The 18,618-nt window shown below is 43.2% G+C and overlaps 1 protein-coding gene across 1 annotated transcript in view; it reads left to right on the top strand.

The window, feature by feature from the left end:
* The window catches only part of fstl4 (follistatin-like 4), a 195,283-nt gene that overhangs the window by 116,577 nt on the left and 60,088 nt on the right, over positions 1-18,618 (top strand). Inside the window, exons 4-5 of the mRNA XM_084565171.1 lie at positions 12,824-13,014; positions 17,174-17,294. Coding sequence (XP_084421297.1) covers positions 12,824-13,014; positions 17,174-17,294 — 312 coding nt within the window. The remainder of the gene's footprint in view (positions 1-12,823; positions 13,015-17,173; positions 17,295-18,618) is intronic.

Below are 18,618 nucleotides of genomic sequence, written 5' to 3'. Positions count from 1 at the left end.
GGAATAAACTCATGCATAACACAACCTATAAGCCACACCGCCTTGTCTAGTTGCACCAATCCCGCTGATTAACAGTGTCTTATTTTCTGTTTCATTGGTTTCTTTTTGTTTTCTTTGTTTTTTTTGGTGACATTACTAATATTCGTTTCAAATTCCCATGACAGTTATATGGAAGAAAAAGGGGCTTTTGCAAAGACACGTTTAGAGGCAGTATTTTAATACAATATACGTCCCAGTGTCTAGTTTTTCCGCATCTCTCTACACTCTCAGGTGCTTCTTCTAGGTACTTCAACATGCAGCCGCCGCCGTTAAGACTTTAAAATCATTTCTCCATTTGAAATCGGAAGATACTCGACACAACTGAATTTGACACGATTCTGGAGAAGCTGAGCTCACCCGCCATAATTCATCATGCACGGGGCGCTTTGGTAATTAAGGAGAGTGCAGTGATGAACTATGTTTCCCTAATGCTCTCAAATTAGTCACAGCTACAAGCAGGAGTACTCCAGGGTGCGACGTGTTACACTATACTGTACTGTACATGTGACCAACTGGCCTAAATTTGCTCCACTGCCTCCCCATATTATAATATATTCTGCCAGTTAATTATCCCCTTCCTTTTTTTTTTTTAAGTCTTTTGCAACCATCTGTTTTACAAGTGGAACACGTATGCATTAATTTATTCATTCACACGATGAAGGCGTGCATTGTGTAGTGGTAGTAGTAGTGAGAGTATATCTCACCAATAAACTTGCCAGGTGGCTGCAAAATCCCCCAGTTCCTAATCACTGTGAAAATCAAAAGCTTCTACATACTGTAAAATGTCAAGTCTGATGTGAGTAGTAAGTTGCACTGGGCATGGACTGGACTGGACATAAATATATTGTAATAAAAGAGAAAGAGGAACACGTCAGTACATCGCTGGAGATTTATTTGAGAACTGCGTGGCGTGGCATGACATGAAATAAATCGGCGCGCGGTAGCTCAAAGGCGGCTCATCCTGTTCGCCTGTGGTGAGTGACAGTCTTGGGCATAAGGGGGGAGGGATATGGAGGCTTGGCCCAGGATCCAGAGGGAGCAGAAAGCCAATGGGTATTTAAATAGCTGAGGATCCCAGGCTTTGAAACATGTCATTCCGGTTGACAAGCCGCCGACTGAAGGACCATCTCCCCACTGTTATAAAATAGTTGTCAGACGGCCCCTCATCCCTGACAGTATGTTGAATTCTTGAAAAGGACAGTTAGGAAATGATTTAATAATAAAAAAAAAGACAGAAATATCACAGCTAGACACATATTCAACAATTTTAGAATCAATTCTCTGAAGGGACGCAGAGTTGAAATGGGATGTGTTTCTTAACTGCCCAGCCCCAGTGATAAATAGACTTGTTCTATGTTTGCACTCTGGTCATTTCCATAAATAGCTTGCCGCCAGAAAGGTGTTAATAACTCTTAGTCCATCCAGGTCACCTCATTATTAACCATAAACTGCAACTTCCACAAAATACGTTTCTTCTTCTTTTCTTTTCTTTTTTTTCTTTTCGGTTTTGACAGCTTCCCCCCAATGATGGCAGATGTGTGTGACCCAGATATCTTGTCGTAATGAGGAGGAAAATGCAGCGCGCGAAAACGAAAATCATATCAACAGAAGCCAGGGAGGGAATTCAGAAACACGTGTTATTTCCTTGTGTTTCTTTAATTTCCCCCTTCATTAGTTTCGTTTTCTCCTTAATGGTCTGCTCTGCTGCTGTTTCTACCTGGTGGCAGGGAGAAGGACTCCGGTTGTAAACCTCTAATGAGTCAATATCAGTCCACTGTTGCCAGTGCACCTTGGGGCGAATGATTGGGTATGCACTGCAGTCAGATGTACTCTGACTTCTTCCTTTGTTTGATTTATTTATTTTCTTTTACCTACCAACACAGGGATGCGGAGCACATTTGGTTAAGAGCGATAAGTCATTAACCATCAAGAAATGTTTAATCGCACATCATGCCGGAGAGGGAACTCTGTTCTTTGCTTCTCTTCCTTTAGCACATCAGCCTTGTTCTACGTTCTACTGGTCACTGTCAGCCATATTGGAGCAGTCTTAAATAATGCACATTGAACATTTCCTGCTATTGCTGCTCCGTTTTAAAAACTGTCCAAGGACGGGAAGTCTTTATTGGGAGGAACTTTAATGAAAATGCAATTTGCTTATGACAGAGTTGGCAGGGAGTTATTATCAGTGCTGTTCTTCAATAAAAGAAAGGTCTATCAAACCAAATCTGGATATAATCTGGTCATTCTGATAAGCGGATCAATTTTAAAGTCACACAGGGGGCTGAACAGGACTGCAGGCAACTAGTCCGACTTTAGTATGGCTCTACAGTTCAGGGCATGGCTCATCATAAATAAACATCCCGACCATTATAACAGTCGGTTGAGACACGGTTTTGATTAAATACCGTCACAAAGGCAAAAACACATGATCGTGTTTCAGCATTTGTTCAGTGCAAACCTCAGTATTCACAGCGTGCAGTCTGAAACTTTGCTCAATAGAATTTCCCCTGAAATACATTTGCTAATGTAAATCTGTTGCAAGTGTAAGAACATTTTAAGAGTCAAGTTTGTCAAGAAAAGGGGTGAACCCTGTGGGCCCAAAACCTTTTGAAACAACTGTAGAAATGGAATAACAATAGACGATGAAATACTCATCTCCGTTTTAATTTTCCAAGACGGATGCTGAATGCTGAAAGATTACTAACCTACACACATTTACTTCTCAGTGAAACCTGAAACCAGTCGTCACAAATGACACTTTAATTAACTTATCTTCATTTATGTTCTAACAAGCAAATCGTTGTACTTAAAATTATTTGCAGGGAAATAAATAATCATGTTATGAACTGATTGCATTGTCTCTCATTCGTTAAGGGGAAAACATAGTTGTTATGACTGAGGGCTGTCAGAAAAGTTGAAATATGTTTGCTTTATCTGATGGTAATGAAAACGCCGCTGCGTGATTGTAGAGACTCATATCTTGGCGACCAATTCATCTCGCCCCTTGGGGAAAAAACATCGGAGGCTAAATTAATTTTCTGCCGTGGGCTTTCGCTTTGAATGATCCCGTGAATATTGTTATCACATTTAGAGTATCATATTGTAACCACTGAAAAGTGTGATAAGTTTTCTTCACTCTGACAAAGAATCCTCAAAGAAAATGTGATAAAGCACAAGTTAGCTTCCACTTCAGCGTCATTGTTTCAGTTTGAGCTGCAGTTTGAAGTGTAGTTAAGTTCTGACGTATCCTGTCAGAGACACCCACACAAAACACTTTGCCACTGAATCAAAGTTTTGACCTGTAGAAGAAAAAAGAGGAAGAATGAAAAGATGAAGGCTTCCAAATACATACATCCACAGACAGCGTTCAGATGAAAGAAAAACTCAGATTAAAGGGATGAATTGTTTTATTTTTTCTCTCTGTGAAGGAGGAGGAGAAAGAATGAAACGTACGTTTTCATCATACATCCCTGCCGTTTGCTTTTTTCTTGTTTTTCAAGTGTCACTATTGTGTGAAATTTCTGCGAAAACACGACGCAGCCTCATTATTTTACGCGTACTGATTGTCATTTAAAGAGTTTCCCCTGCCGCTAAATCCTGATTTACCCTTGAAAATCAAGTCATTTTATAAGTGTCAAAGAAATGTAAGTTAATTTTTGTAATGGTGATGATGTCAGTCAGCGGCACTGGGAAGTCTTGCTTGCTTGCTATTTCATCTGCTTGAGTCACAGAGCCAGGGCTTCTATTTAATTTGATTTACTTGCAAGTGCTTGATGATAAAGTGTTAAAGATGATATTGGGACTATAAAGTACATATACATGCTCCGAATCCTTAGTCTTCATCCCACATTGTACTACATCCTTTAGAACGCTCATTGTAAGATGTAAGACAACAATCCAGTAGTAGTAATAGTAGTACTAATCCAGAGAAAAAAAAAATACCACGATATGCAAATGGTCCTTCCTATGACCAATCGGAGTCATTTTGCTGTAAACCAAATCAACGTCTCTCAGATTACAGCAAGTCAGTTCCTGAATCCACCTGGTTTAATAATTCGAATCTTCGTACTGAATCAGGAATCACGACTCCGAGGTCTCCATTACCCCAGATCCGATGAGTCCTTTGGCTGGCTGTTGCTAGTGATGTGTCATTCACGAATGAGCCGGTTCTAAGAGCCGATTCTTTATAGCGATTGAGAAGAGCCGATCCCTGTTGGGGAGAGCTGATCCCCATCGGAAAGAGCCGAAGCTTCAGCGGGTCCTGAATCCATGCTGGGCACCCCATGCGGCCAATCACTTGTGAGGACAGACTTGGATCATACCGTTGTGTTAAAAAAGGAAGGGGGACTTTGAGTCAAATGTTAACATTAGTATCTCTGTTTTTTGTAATAAATAAATAAACAGAAATGAAAATTTGCTTACCAACGCACTATTCAAATTTGCTAAATTAGGGTAAAATAGCAGGTTCTGAGTGAAACTAAATGAAGAGCCATTTGGGTGCTCTTCTAAGAGAGCTGAGCCAAAGGAGTCAAATTTTTGAAAAGAGTGCTACTACCCTGCTGCCAAGTACACAAGGCGAGTTAGCGGACTCCCTGGAAACACTGCGGGCTCAGATTCGGCTACAGTCTAAACAAAAGTTAAATATTGCAATAAACAAGTGGTTAAACACACTGATATTCATTATGTGGCTGATATATTTAACGCACATGCTATGAAGACGTTTTGCAGTCCAGTAACACTGACTCAAGTGACTCAAGTGAACCGGATCACTTTAGTGAGTGACTCAGACTAACTCGGGTCCGTAAAAGGAACCGAGTTTACCACCAGTATCTTCGATGGCGTGTGACGTGTTCATTAAACCAACCCAAACTAAGTGATTGGCCCAGCACATCTTTGTTCAATCTGTTACAAATTACCCGCTCTAAACCAGCTTTCCCCAACAAAAGTTTGGTGTGGGGGCTGGATTCCATGCCAGCTGTCATTAGCACCAGAAAACTCAAGAAGCCTCCGGATTGAATATGTGCCTGGAGGTCACAGACAGGAAATTTTAACACTTGCTCCCCTAAAATGAAATCTCGACCATAAAACCTAATCTAATAGAAAATATAAAAGAAACTAGGGTTTATTTGTCTAATGACTTTCAGTGCTGCCTCACACTTTTTCCGCCATTTTGTCTGGATGTCTAAAACTCTCCCCGCAAGGTCACTGTGGCATTTGAGGAGGGTAATGTTTAATGTTAGGCTCGGGGTTGTCTGTTGTTAGTGGGGTTCAGTTAGGGCACACACAGCCAGAGGCGGCCATTTCCTCCAGTCCCCTTTATTCGGGCAATTTAAAATCTGTATACTCATGGGATCATCGGGCAGCAGCAGCAGCAGCAGCAGCAGCATGCATGCCTCAGCAAGGGCTATGAAGGGCCTTGAGATTACTGTAACTTGCACTGCAGGTGTAGGGGCGAGTGGAGGATGGATGCTGAAAGTGTAATCAACACCCGAGCTTGTTCCCAGTCTCAATCTATTAGCGGGAGAGGGGGCTTGGTAATTATTTTCTGACTAAATCCGCTTTACCAGGGCAGAAGGTGCGAGTGCAACTGTATTTATATTCCGTCTGCGCCGTTGAGGATCTATTATTTGTGCTGTTGACCCTGTCGTAAACAAATTGTTCAGTCTGTTTGCTTTTTGATCAAGATGCGTGCTGACATATTGCCTGGATAGATAAATTATTAAGGACAAACCTGATAATCACTCAGACACCGGGTGCTCAAAAGCAAGCTTTCAAAGCAGGAAACACCACAAGCTTTAAAACATCTCATCAGAGTGTTACCTGCTTCTTACTCTTGTATCTACAACATTTCTGTTTTTGAAATCTGCTGCTATTAAAGGCAAAACCACAAGCGAGTAGGAGAAATTGTCGCAAATACAGTCTGGTGTTTCAAAAGGAAGCAGATGGAAAAACGAGTTATAATTATAACATCAACTGGTGACAATCAATTAACAGTACTTAGTCCTCTATCTGTCCTTCCATCAACAACGGAGACTGTATCAAATACTATTCGAGCAAGCCAAAACACATGCTTGCGTAAAAGTGCCTTCAGCCGTTCACGAGATATTTTCATCCTCAGAAGTGGCCGTGCCCCCTAAGAGTTTAAGAACCGCTGGTACATTACATTTCTCCAGAGACAATTTTAAAGGAAATAGCTTGAAACCTTCAAGAGATTCAAGCTAATGGAGGCAGTTGGATGAGCGAATGTACTGTGTTCTTCATTCTCCACTCCTCTCCTTGCAGAAAATGGAAAATGAAATGGAGAAAAAGAAGATTGAAATATTTTTTGTCTGTTTTTCTCTCAAGGTGCATTTTCGCCGGGTATGTGTGTGTGCGTGGGGGGTGATTTATATGAGTTACGTCTGTGAGCATCGACTAAGATGCTTGTGTGTGGAAATGATTTTGTTGCACCGGCTTTTATTTTTTTAAAGCTTTGTCTTCTGCGCGTGTTGGTTCTCACAGTGCTGTAGAGCAGGGGTGCCCAATATGATCGGTAGATCGCCATGGTAGAGCGTGTAGATTGCCATTATAAATATTAGTATGTCATCTATCCTCACTATGGCATTTGACACTTGGTTGACGTGCAATACAGTTACAGATTGATGGGCGACCAGTCTGAGATCAAGATATCGCTCCCAGCATGCGCGGTCAAACGTGAAAGCTTCTGCAAAACTACGGCGAGCTAGAGTAGTTAGCCTTCCAATTTATTAGTCATTTAAAAATGAGTGGGAGTGCTGGTCCAAGAAAGTCTGCTTGAGGCTACTGTCCAGATTATGCAACCCTGGCTGACCTCATGCCGTGCAAGTCCATGCAGTGACCATGGTTTTGCATGTGTAGTATCGTATGGTGTGGCCTTATGGATGTGTTTTTGATGGGCACCCCTGCTGCAGAGACTACACGACTACTATTACAATAGTAAGTATGAGAGTAGCTGCAATAGGTCAAAGCTGACCTGGAAGTTACTGTTCAGATCCAGAAATGTAAGTACGCGATAAGTAAAAAAAATTCCAGTAGCAAAAGGACGACTAAGCCTGACAATCAAAAGACAACTTTTTTTTACTAATTTCGTACAAAAAAATCCCCACAACTGCTGTGAACATGCTTTCCCCCGGTCTTAATAAAACCAAAGAACCACCCAGTGAGAAGAGGAGACTAAGAGGAGACTCCCAGTGACTCAGCTGTTGGACTATCTGCCGCTTTGAAGCCAGATCTCTCGGCAGCCACCGTCGCCGCGAAAAAACGTAAAGCCTTACTTACACGCGCAGCGAGATATCTAATACGATGTATTAACTCCTCTATTGAGGTAATCACTCAAATGCCTCAAAACAAACAACTCCGGTTTGCATAACCTAATCTAAAAACAGCCTCCATTCAACGCTCTCTGTGCTAATTAAGTCAGTAATTAGAACAACAACCTTGATTTCGGGGAAAAATGTCACAAAACAACTGTACCTGCTGCTGCATTCAAACAAATTAGAGCGAAATGTGCCATACTGGTAGATTAGGCTTTTACAAAACACTAATTATTAAAATACCAAACAAAAACAATGCCAAAAGCAGCAGTGATATTTATTATAGTGAGTATTTGTTTGATTCAAAGGGGCGCTAAAACCAAAAGGAGGCAGTGTTTTAGGCCCTAGGTACTAAACTTTGCTTGTACCTGTGTGTCGTAGCTTTCTCCAGACTGATGGGAGGCGAGTGTGATGGCGAAAGAGAGTCGGATCAGGTTGAGAGAGAGGAAGATATATAGGGCCGATGAGTATAGTGCTGATGCGCAGTTTGAGAAGCCAGTTCTAGACGATAGGCTCGCAGACAGACAGACAGGCGGGCAGAGACTGAGCGCTACTGTACTATTTCTCCTCCGCTGCTTAGCCAATAACTTTTTGGTGGTGCTGCGATGGGTTTCTCATTTAGCCGGTGCCAAGCTGCACAGCCTCTGATAAGGCTTCCCGAGCGCACACTGATCCAGCCCGCTCAATGTATGGCGAGGCAAACTGTCAGACGGCTCCTCTGTGCTCAGGAAATCTAGAGGCGTCGTTTTAAAGCGCCGCGTCGGCTGAGAAAAGTGGGAGTCGCTTTAAAGTATGCGTCCTCTCTTTTTCACCTCTTTGATAGGGGATTATTGCTCTAACAAGTTCCCAAGAACGGCCCCGTGCCAGATATTAATTCAGAAGGCGGGGATGCTGTTTAATCCATCGCTCCGACCGTGACGTGTCTTTCGTGATCGGCTGTGACGGCCCACAGCCGATCCTGTCCGCCGACGCCTCCAATCGCCGATCATCTCCCAGCAGCCAGTGAGGTCTTGACAGCTCACGCTAACCCTCCGCTGTTCATTTATGAATGCCGTTGCTGTTGACCCAGGTTGCTGCAAATTCCCTCCACCTCCTCCTGCTGTTCTGTGTAGATGGATGCTGTGCAAGCTGTTTCTGAATAATGACTGGTATTGTGCCATGTTTCCTTGTGTATTTATGGAAGAACGTGTTGTTGTTTTTTTTCTGGTACACTTTCTGTGCAACGTCTCAGTCTCTTGCAGCACGGGTTCATATTGCGAGCATCCTAATAATAACATTCTTTGACACATATACCGATCAGCCCTCACATTATAACCACACATTCCTAATATGCCTTTTATAAGCCTTTTACAGTTAGTCTCACGCAGATACCCCAAACCAAAAGAAAAGGTATTAAAATGTACAGTGATATGAAGACAACAGTGACATCCTCGCACCTGAAAACCAGTTGACTCGTTAATAGTTTCATCGTTAACTGAATCAAACCATTCCCCATAAATTTTGGAAGCTAATATCGTTTAGATCAATCAGACATAACATTATGACCACCTTTTTAATATTGTGTAGGTCTCCCTTGTGTCTCCAAAACAGTTGTGACTCATCAGAGAATGGACATGGGCCTTCTGAGGGTGTCCTGTGGTGTCTGACAACAGAATATTAGTTAGTGGGGGGTCTTTGAAGGGAGGGGCCTCTGTGGATCATCCCACAGATACTTGATCAGTTTGGGATCTAGTGAACTTGGAGGCCAGGTCAACACCTTGTGCTGTTCTTCATGTTTTTTTAGTTGTTCCTAAACCGTTTTTGTGTGTGTTCCTGTGTCAGGCTGCATCCTGCTGGGGATGGCTGCTGCCATCAAGGAGTGTCATTGCTATAGGGTGGAGGTGCCTGGTCTGGTCTAGGTGGCTGCTACATGTCTAAGCAACGTCCACATGAATGAATGCCAGGTGCAAAAGTTTCCCAGCAGAACATTGAATTGTCACAAGGTGGTCAATGTTATTCACTTCACCTGTCAGTGGTCATAATGTTATGCCTGATCGGAGTACTGGAGTACTTCTGCCACACACCTGTCATTCAAAACAAATGTAAAATGATGTGGCTCGGACAAGCATATGAAGTCAGGATAGTAAATGTTCACCAGGCAATAGCGCCGAATGTGTTCATAGACGGCTGCAGGGAATGCTGCGCCGCAGTTAATCAAAACAAAGCAGTCACTTTTGACAGTAGTTCAGTTTGTAATGTTGCACTGTTGAGTGATGGATCACGAAGGAGCAGCCTCAGTGAACTGTTGGATGAGGAGCTGCAGGACACTGACTGCACAGCCCCAACTCTCCTGCGAGGTAACTAGCTCCCCCGCTGTGTCTGGCTGTTCAATTCCTGCAGTGTGCAGCATAAAATCAAATCGCAGTTGCTCAAAGAATGATTATTTTCTGACTTCTGTAATAGAAGAATTGTTTGTGGGTTTTTTGTATGTGTGTGTGTGTTTCTGCAGCCCCCAGAATTCCACCACTGATTAGTGATTATCATCTGTAACTGCAGGTGTTGCCAAATCAGGTCAAATGAGGGTCGAAAAATATATATAAATACAAAAGAAAAAAACAGTATAGAGAAAATTAACACTGGGAAAGTTAAAGGTTTTAAGCGTTTTCAGTCACAGGAGAAATGCTGGATAGACTCACAGTAAGCCGATTTAAACAGCTGCCAAGAGAGATTATGCAATATGAGGCTCTCCTGTGACTCGTGTCACCCTTCCGAGATTGGCTCTGCTCTCGAAGACCTCGCTGCCCCCAGGAGCAAAGAGTGTCCATCATATCCATAATTATCTGGAGGGGAAGTCCATCACTGTTGCAGATTAGCGGCACACGGGCAGCGCGGCAGTAAATAATCCCATCATTTCAGCCGGAGGAGGTCAGACGGACATAAATTTAACACGGAACAGTTTTACATCCTGGAGGGCATTGTGGGGAGGTTTCATCATCTGAAGGATTGATGCCTTGGACCCCCCCACCACCACCCCTCCACCCCCTCTCCCTTCCTCTGTCTTTCAGCCAGATGCACGAACTCATCCAATACGTGCAGGAGCAATTATTTTAGACAACTGAATTCTGTTTCAGGTGCAGGAAAGTCAAGAGGAAAAGTGTAATCATGTGTGCATGAGCCACTGGTTAGTCCAAAGATTCAACAATACATTTTAAAAATAGAGAATGCTCGATTCCAAATTCATTATTTTTCTCATTTCTATATCAAACAGGCATATATGTAGCTGTTCATCAATATTAATATTGAAAAAATCTTATCAGCAGAGCATTTCTTGTCTGGTTCTTCCTCTCCCTGTTTGTTTTCCACCGCCTGACATTTATAAAGTGGGAGCCTGGGCGACGCCACTGGAGCTGGAAAAGAAGCTCCGTCTCCGGGACATTGGGCGTCCATGGTGCGAGCAGCTTCGGATCACTCACTTAAGCAGCTAACACTTCAAACGGGCAATAAAGAGAGTCCCCGTCCCTCTAGAACAATAAAACAGTGTTAGAGTCAGGGGTGGATGCGCTGCAATACAGACAGATATTTCTCTGCCACCCGCCGCAGCTGCTGCACTCAGCAGAAATGAAAAAGACCGAATCAAAGGACATCCACCAAAGAGGAGGAAGAAAGCGTGAAACGTCCACGTGTAACGTTCACGTTTTCTCCGCGGAAATGTGTAAAAGCTGTTGAAATAATGTACGACCTTTATCAACCTCTGTCAGCCGCATTGTCTCAACATAAGCGTACGACTACAGTATGCACAACTGCAAAACCTCCTTTTAAATGTCATTTTCTTCCCTCTGTGCAGATTCTTCTGGGGGCAGAGTGAGTCTAAGCAAAGAGAGGATTGTTCTCTCCATATATGACAAGATGTAAATCAGCGTCACGGTGTTAATTTATTTCTGTCCTTCCAGCGAAGGGACGGAGATGACAGTTAGGTGATGATCCCTCATGTCGGAGGCATCTCACGCCTCATTCCCCTCGCAGGAATAACATTGAACAGGGATTTAGCCGAGACCTTGACGTGACTGCCTGCTTGTAGGGGAGCGTTGTCTTCGCCCGCGCGGGTGTGTCACTCCTCGCTTTGTGATAAGCAGAAGGGGGCGCCGGTGGTGAGAGGTGTCTGCGTCCGCTTGGCTTCGCATTCGCGCGTGTATTCCCAGTCGTCCCGCCGGAAAATGAACCGGAAGCGACGGGAGGTTATTGAGGGCTTAATCATTTGTCGCCCCGAGACATTTTTCTCACCAGGACGCCCTTTGTTTGTCGGTGCACGTATACATATACATAAGAGTAAAAGATATGTGCATCGTTAATATTTACTGAGAACAACAGGAGGGACGCTGTCCTTCCGCTGCGTCCCGGCTGAACCTTCACTGACTTTGCTGTAGGGACAGTGGTGCTAACAAATGTAGAAACGCTTTGACAGCACTCCCCGTGCTACGGGTTTAGAATCAAAAGTAGACGCTGGGACTAAAGTTTGAGAGTCTATTAAGCCCACGATGTCTCCTGATTTTGCATTCGTTCGCTTTTATGCTAGTTGAGTTGTCAGAGAGCATTTTGGCAATGAGATCCATTGCCGCGGTACTCTCAGAGGGGGGTCTCTTGCTCTGCAATGATTTTGGGGGGATGTCAGCTCATGATTTATTCATACGAGAGCGTTTTATTCATATTTTGTTCTCACGTCACCTTGCTTCCGACTTGCACGCAGGCCTCGCTCCTCCTCGCCCTCCCGCCCTCCCTCCCTCCGTCCCTCCCTCCCTCCCGTCGGCATCTGTCACGCTGCCAACTGGCCGAGCTCAGGTGATGCTACGCCGAAGGAGGGACGCGGGAGGAGAAAAAGGGAAAGCTAGTTACTGCTGCCTATTTGCTCGCCCACTCTCCGTTATTATCAAGTCCCTCACAGCATGTGACAGACGTGTTTTGCATAATCATTGATTTCAAGTGTGAAGAATAAACGCCGAGCGCTGCCCGTGATTAATTTGTGGTCTCCCGTTTCCCCTGCACATCCTCATCACGCGGAGCCTCGCTAAGGAAACCGTGAGCTAGACGCCCAGCCCGGTTTGAAACGTGAGCTCTAATCCCGTAGCGAAGCAGGACAAGAAGCTTGAGAGGAGCCAAATGAGGATGTTTACCTTTTGTTTTCATGTGGATTCAAGGATTACTTGTAATTAATTGGACCCCCTGCACCGAAAAGCTGTCAGACAAATTATGCAAACAAAAAACTAACATTTTTTAAATGAGTAAACACTCAAGGACACACACACTTATGAACAAATGCACACATTATCTATTTCTAATGCCCTCTTTTCCTCTCCTCCCACTGTAAAACACACAAGCACAGTAAATCCAATTTACAGCTACAATCTACAGGCTACGGTTTGTATAACTGAGGTTAATGAAATGTCTTTTCTTCCATATCTGTGTGTTTACTCTTGTAGGCAACGCGTGCACCATGTCGGAGTACAACAAGCTGAAGAGCATGCTGTTGGAAATGCAACCCAAAGTGCTGAAGATTGGAGAGCAGAACCAGAAGAGGGACATGGACGAGAAGAGGTCGCTGGTGGACACCATGTTTAAATACCTGGACGTGAACCAGGACGGCCGGCTGGTCAGCGATGAACTGGACAAGGTGAGTCTAAAGCTGAGAAATAGAAGACTGATAGAAAAAGAGGACATATAAACAAGGAATGAATCGGTCTGAAAGTTATCATCCTGTTTTCACGTTCCAGAGCAATAGTTACATTTATTTGATTATTTGAGAGTATGGAGAATAAAAATACAGATTTCAAACCACACCTAAAACTTAAAAGGACTAAATATATTATCAAAAGTAATTTAGGGAAGAACATAACAAAGAAATTGTTTGGTTTTAATTAGAACCTGTGATATACCAGTACTGCAGCCCTCGTCGTCTTTGGTCCTAGTTTTTGTGGCGTGGTAGTGATGTGTCGTTCGTGAACGAGCTGGCTCTTAGAGACGATTCTTTGCAGCGAACTAGAAGAGCTGATTCCCGTCGGGGAGAGCCGAAGCCTCAGCGGCTCCTGCGAATCCACGCAGGCAGTGCCGGGACTTTATTACTATGGGCACCCCAATCACATGCCAGGACAGACTAGGATCATACCACTGTGTAAAAAAAGGAAGGGGGGCAGACGCTCCAAAGACAGCAAGTGTAGTGGTCAAGGCCAGTAACACACAGAGTCATAGTAAGATGGGGGATAGTAAAACTGTATTTTTATTTTTTTTGGTAATGAAAAAAAAATGCATAAAAATAAGACTTTCATGAAAACAAATCACTAAATTTGGATAAAATCGAAGGCTCTGAGTGAAACTAAATGAAGAGCTGTTTGGGAGCTGTAAGAGCCGACTCTTCTGAGGGAACTGAGCCAAAGAAGCCGAGTCTTTGAAAAGAGCCGGACTTCTCATCACTATGGTGTGGTCTGCACCCTTGGCACTAGTCGGACTGCTGCCGGCAGCTTTTCAGGTGTTTTAAAAAGTTTAAACAGCTACATAATTAATCGATCAGAGAGCCCACCAGAGCACGAGAGGAAAAACTGACAAGACGTGAGGTGACGTAACAGCGCTGGTTGTTGCTGGTTTGTTTAGTTTGATGCATCTGTAACTTTAAAGAGTCTTTTCTTTCTTTTTTTTTCTTCTTCTTCTCTCCACCAGAGTTATTACCAACTGTTTAAGACCATGTGGTCAAATTATAAAGGGCACTGGGCGGCATGTGGCTGGAACATTTTGTCATCTTGTTTAACCATGAAAAATGTTTACTGAGGTTATTTCCCCATCACGGTCTGATGGGGAACGGGGATCTGTAGAAAGAACTGGCATTGACATTTTCATGGTGGGGAAATTAAATTATGGTGAGCATCATCTGGTATCAGGAAATGGGCATCTGAGATGGGTGTTAATTAGACTCCTCCCAGCCAATGCTATGATCTCAGTGACTGCCATTCTGCCAGGATGCAGCCAACCATGTCATAGTCACTGCTGACTGCAGACTGCGACAGGACGAGCAAATTCTATATGGTCTTCATGATTAAATGTGCGGCAGTTCTTTATCATAATACTGGCTGAATGATGCCAAAGGAAAAGTAAGCTCATTAGACACCGGGCATTTATAAGAGATAAAGTAAATGTATTCTTGAAAAAGCCCCAGTAATGAATTCTTTGTTATCTCACTGTGATTGTAAATTCTAACACGCTTTTAAAATGAAAACGGTTTAGTTGCTCTTGCCTTTTGGTGGCAGAGCCATATTAAAAACCCGCCACATAATTTATAATACTGGCGCGTCACCAGGAAATCTTTAGATACCCCATTGTGTCCAGTTGGAATTCATAAATTCAGTTTCACAGAGATGATACTTGTGAGGATCAAGGATGGATTCCAGTCATCCATCCAGACTGCACCAGTTTGGGATCTGTCTACTGTCACAGATGGTGTTGGAGGGTAAAGTCCCGTACTTAGGGTTTGAAATATTTTATTCAAATGCCCCAGGACAGATCAGTCCGTGACAGTGAATACATGGCGGCACCCGGCAGCAACATGAGGGAAAAAAAAACTTTCCTATAACAAGTCCTTTTATCTGCCATGTGACATGGCAGCTCCATAAAGAATCAGTTGGAGACGATGGTAGCTGGAGGATTCAAACACATAACTTACCGCGTTGAAGTCTTGTTAGTATTTTGACCTAAAAACACGTTTTACATTAAAAAAACTGAAACTTGTGTTTCCACAAAATTCTAACAATCTTTGTGACTTTATGATTATTCTTGAGTATTTTCACACATAGCCTACACCATAACAGGTCTAGCTTATTGTAATATTGACTCGCTGTCCGCCTACAAGGCTCGCTCATTGCTGACTGGTAGAAATGTGATTGGAAAAACAGTTTAAAGGAAAATGCCTTTAAATTCGAGTTATTAGAGTCAATAAGTGAGTGAACAGCAAAAACTACACAACGTGGCTGTCACTGCAAAACACTGAAATCAAAATGTCAGATATACTAGATTCCATAAGTTTAGTTCAGGTTTATGCTTTCTTGGGGTCAACAAAGGTCACTTACCTGGATAATGTGAAGCTTCACAGTTCGAGATAATCGGACTCCATCCAACGGCAACACAAGTAAAGGTCACAGAGTAGGAGAATAACTGAAAACACCCCTGTGTTACCGTGCATGGCCTTAAAGGAGAACTGCTGTTTTTCACAACCTGGACCTTATTTCGGGCATAAAATACGATCATTTACTCACCCATATAACTTTTGTGTCATTTGTAGTGGTTTGGAAGATATTTAGATCCGCGTATATCCATATAGTGGGAGTGACTGGGGCACCGACATCATCCAGGTCAGAGGTTAGTAGGTCAATCTACAGACCCCGGATGATCATAACAGGTAACTCCGGACTCAACGGGGAATAGCACTAGTGTATCATAACAAAATATTGGTGAAAGGAACGCGTTTCGTGGCAGATAATGCGTTATTTAGAGGCTGAGTTTCGGTGCCCCAGTCACTCCCATTATATAGATATACGCGGATCTAAATATCGTCCGAACGACTCCAAATAACACCAAAGTTATATGGGTGAGTAAATAAGCGTATTTTATGCCAGAATTAAAGTCCAGGTTGTAACAGTAGTTCCCCTTTAAGGTTCGGAAACATGGCTATAAACATTAAAATAAGAAATTCAATCAAGATGACTACAATCTTTACGGTTTAATGCAGACTGTAGTGTCTAGCATCGCTTTACATCTACAAATGCATTGATTTTCTTTGCAGAGATCTCTTCAAATGTTTTTTTTTTTTTAACATACCATTAGCATGGGCCCCAACTGTTGCTTAAATTCTCCATAGACATCTAAACACAGAATCCCAGCTTTCCACCATGAGCAGTCCTTTGACAAACATAAACTTGCTCTGAGAGGCGTCGATATCCTTTTGTCGGGGAGCAGCAGCTTTAACGGAATACACTGCAACTGGAGTTACCGAACGCAGCCCGAGCCCTCTTGTTTATCTCTCTGAAAAATGCTTAACACCACAAATCCAGAGATGGTTCCCCTGGGAAAAGCGTACAACTGTTGTGAAAGAGAGGACTCATAAATGACAAACAATACGGTAGCGAGTGGTGTGTCTTCCCAGGGGGGAACATCTTTGAATTAACTCAGGTGCAGCGCGCAGGAGAGGAGAGTCTTAAAATGGGAGGCAATCAGAAAAGCACTAGCACAACAGATTACGTATTTAACCCAGTGGAATGAAAATAACCCCAGAAAGCGTAATGTGTTTATGTACGAGGCATTTCCTTCGAAAGGAAATCTTTTCTAATTATTGATGGAATGAAACATTCTCAACACTAGTTATGATGGAGGCCATATTCTGTTGGCAATCCATTTCACATCACCATACTGGAAATCAAACCGTATCTCTATGAAAATTGAACGCTGTCTTGAACAGTGTACTCAAACATGTCAAATGCTTAATGTGGAAATGTACAGTTTTAATTGAATAAATGATTCTGTGATGCTTATTTTTAAATATAATATGACTGATATGATATTTCATTTTGAAAACGACATCTTTACATTCATACCATATGTGCATAACGTGGTTCCATCTTGCTGCACATAGCTTTGAATCAAAAAAACAAAAACGAAGGCTGTGATAAGGTGTTAGATTCTTGTAGCTGCGCGTGATACTTGCATTTATCATCTGCCTTTGCCACATGTTCTCCACGCAGATTTTTTTTTTCTCCTCTGTGATATATTCTCTGTGTTTGTGTGTGTGTTAGATCTCGATGAAGGAGCACCTGGAGGACAGTCTGCTGGAGTGCACCATGCAGGACTTGCTGCGTTACGACGACTACAACAACGACGGCCACCTCAGCCTACACGAGTTCTACACAGCTTTCCGTGAGTCCTTTTGCTCCTCATTATTCCGCGCCAAAAGAAAACGATCGTGATCGAAGCCTATCTGGAAAGTGTCCACTTTCAGAAAATAAAGCCGTGCCCTAAACCTTTTCAAATCACTATTTACATTTGTAAACGTGTAATCCCAATGCCCCTGTCTATGCAGATGTCTACTAGAATATGATGCCTGGTTTGCATTTGTGCACCCTTTACATTAATTAGTACGTTTAAGTCGACAAACAGTGCAATACATGCAGTTCCACACTGTAAAAACACAGTTTACCATCACCGCAACCCTGAACCTGATGGCCTTTCATCCAGCCAGCCCTTCCTCTCAGCAGCCAGAGAAGATGAAAGTGTTTCAGCCACAGATAAATTGATAATTGCACACGAGCCCATGTGCCCAGACCCAGCCTCGGTTAGAGCATCTGGAATAGCTATAATAGCCTTTCGAGTTTTGGCATAGCTGAGAGCCTAGGCAGGTTCCACCTTATTAAGACCAATAATCACGAGTCCATCACTGATGTTCCCGTCGCCGCCTCAAAATTGCAGGATGTCATGGCTGCCTCCTACGCCTCTTGTTTCCAAACTCGAATTTTTTGCTTGCTTTCTGTCTTTTTCTTTTCCATATGTAGTGTCAAGTACAGGAAATACCCTTGGTTGGAATCAAAAGTGGCGTTAAAGTCCAATAAAGGTGATGAATCCAGCAGTTAGCTATGGCAGGTGCCCATTTCCGAGGCTTTACCTTCAGCCCGTGCTGGTCCATTAAGTCGTATCTATTCGTTTAGCCTCCTGATGACTGGTTTTAGTGGGAACCATCCCGCTATTACCCCGTTACACCGCCTTCACCTTGCAGATGGGCAGTGAGCGGACGCTGCATGGTATTTATCTACCTGCGGGTCTGCCTGCAAGGGTTTAGGCCGGGTTCGTCAATGCATTTTTATGTTGGACAAACAGCTGAAGAAGTGGGCTGGGACCAATAACACAAGCTATTGATCAGATGATGCTCAAGGTTAACTGTTGGGCTGCAGCAAGACACCACCGAGGGGGAGTAATTACGTTTGAGTGGCACATCTGGTGCTCTGGATAATGTTGATGGTGTTGAATTGTGTAAGTTTACGCCTGTGTGTGTGTGTGCGTGTGTGTTTTCCTGGGATGCAGCCAGTGCCATCTCCAGTGAGCGTTCGGTGAAACAGAGCAGCCAGGAAGCGCAGGTGTGTGTAGCAGGGTGGAAATTTACAATATGGACATAAGCTTGGAAAATAGAAAAAGGGATAATAGGTCTAAATGGTGTGAAAAGGCTTCTTTTTTTTTTTTTTTCTCCCCC

Source organism: Chelon labrosus (assembly GCF_963514085.1).
Source record: "Chelon labrosus genome assembly, chromosome: 17".
Classification (NCBI taxonomy): domain Eukaryota; kingdom Metazoa; phylum Chordata; class Actinopteri; order Mugiliformes; family Mugilidae; genus Chelon; species Chelon labrosus.
Note: the sequence above shows the minus strand (reverse complement) of the source record. Positions and strands in the feature narration are given on the sequence as shown.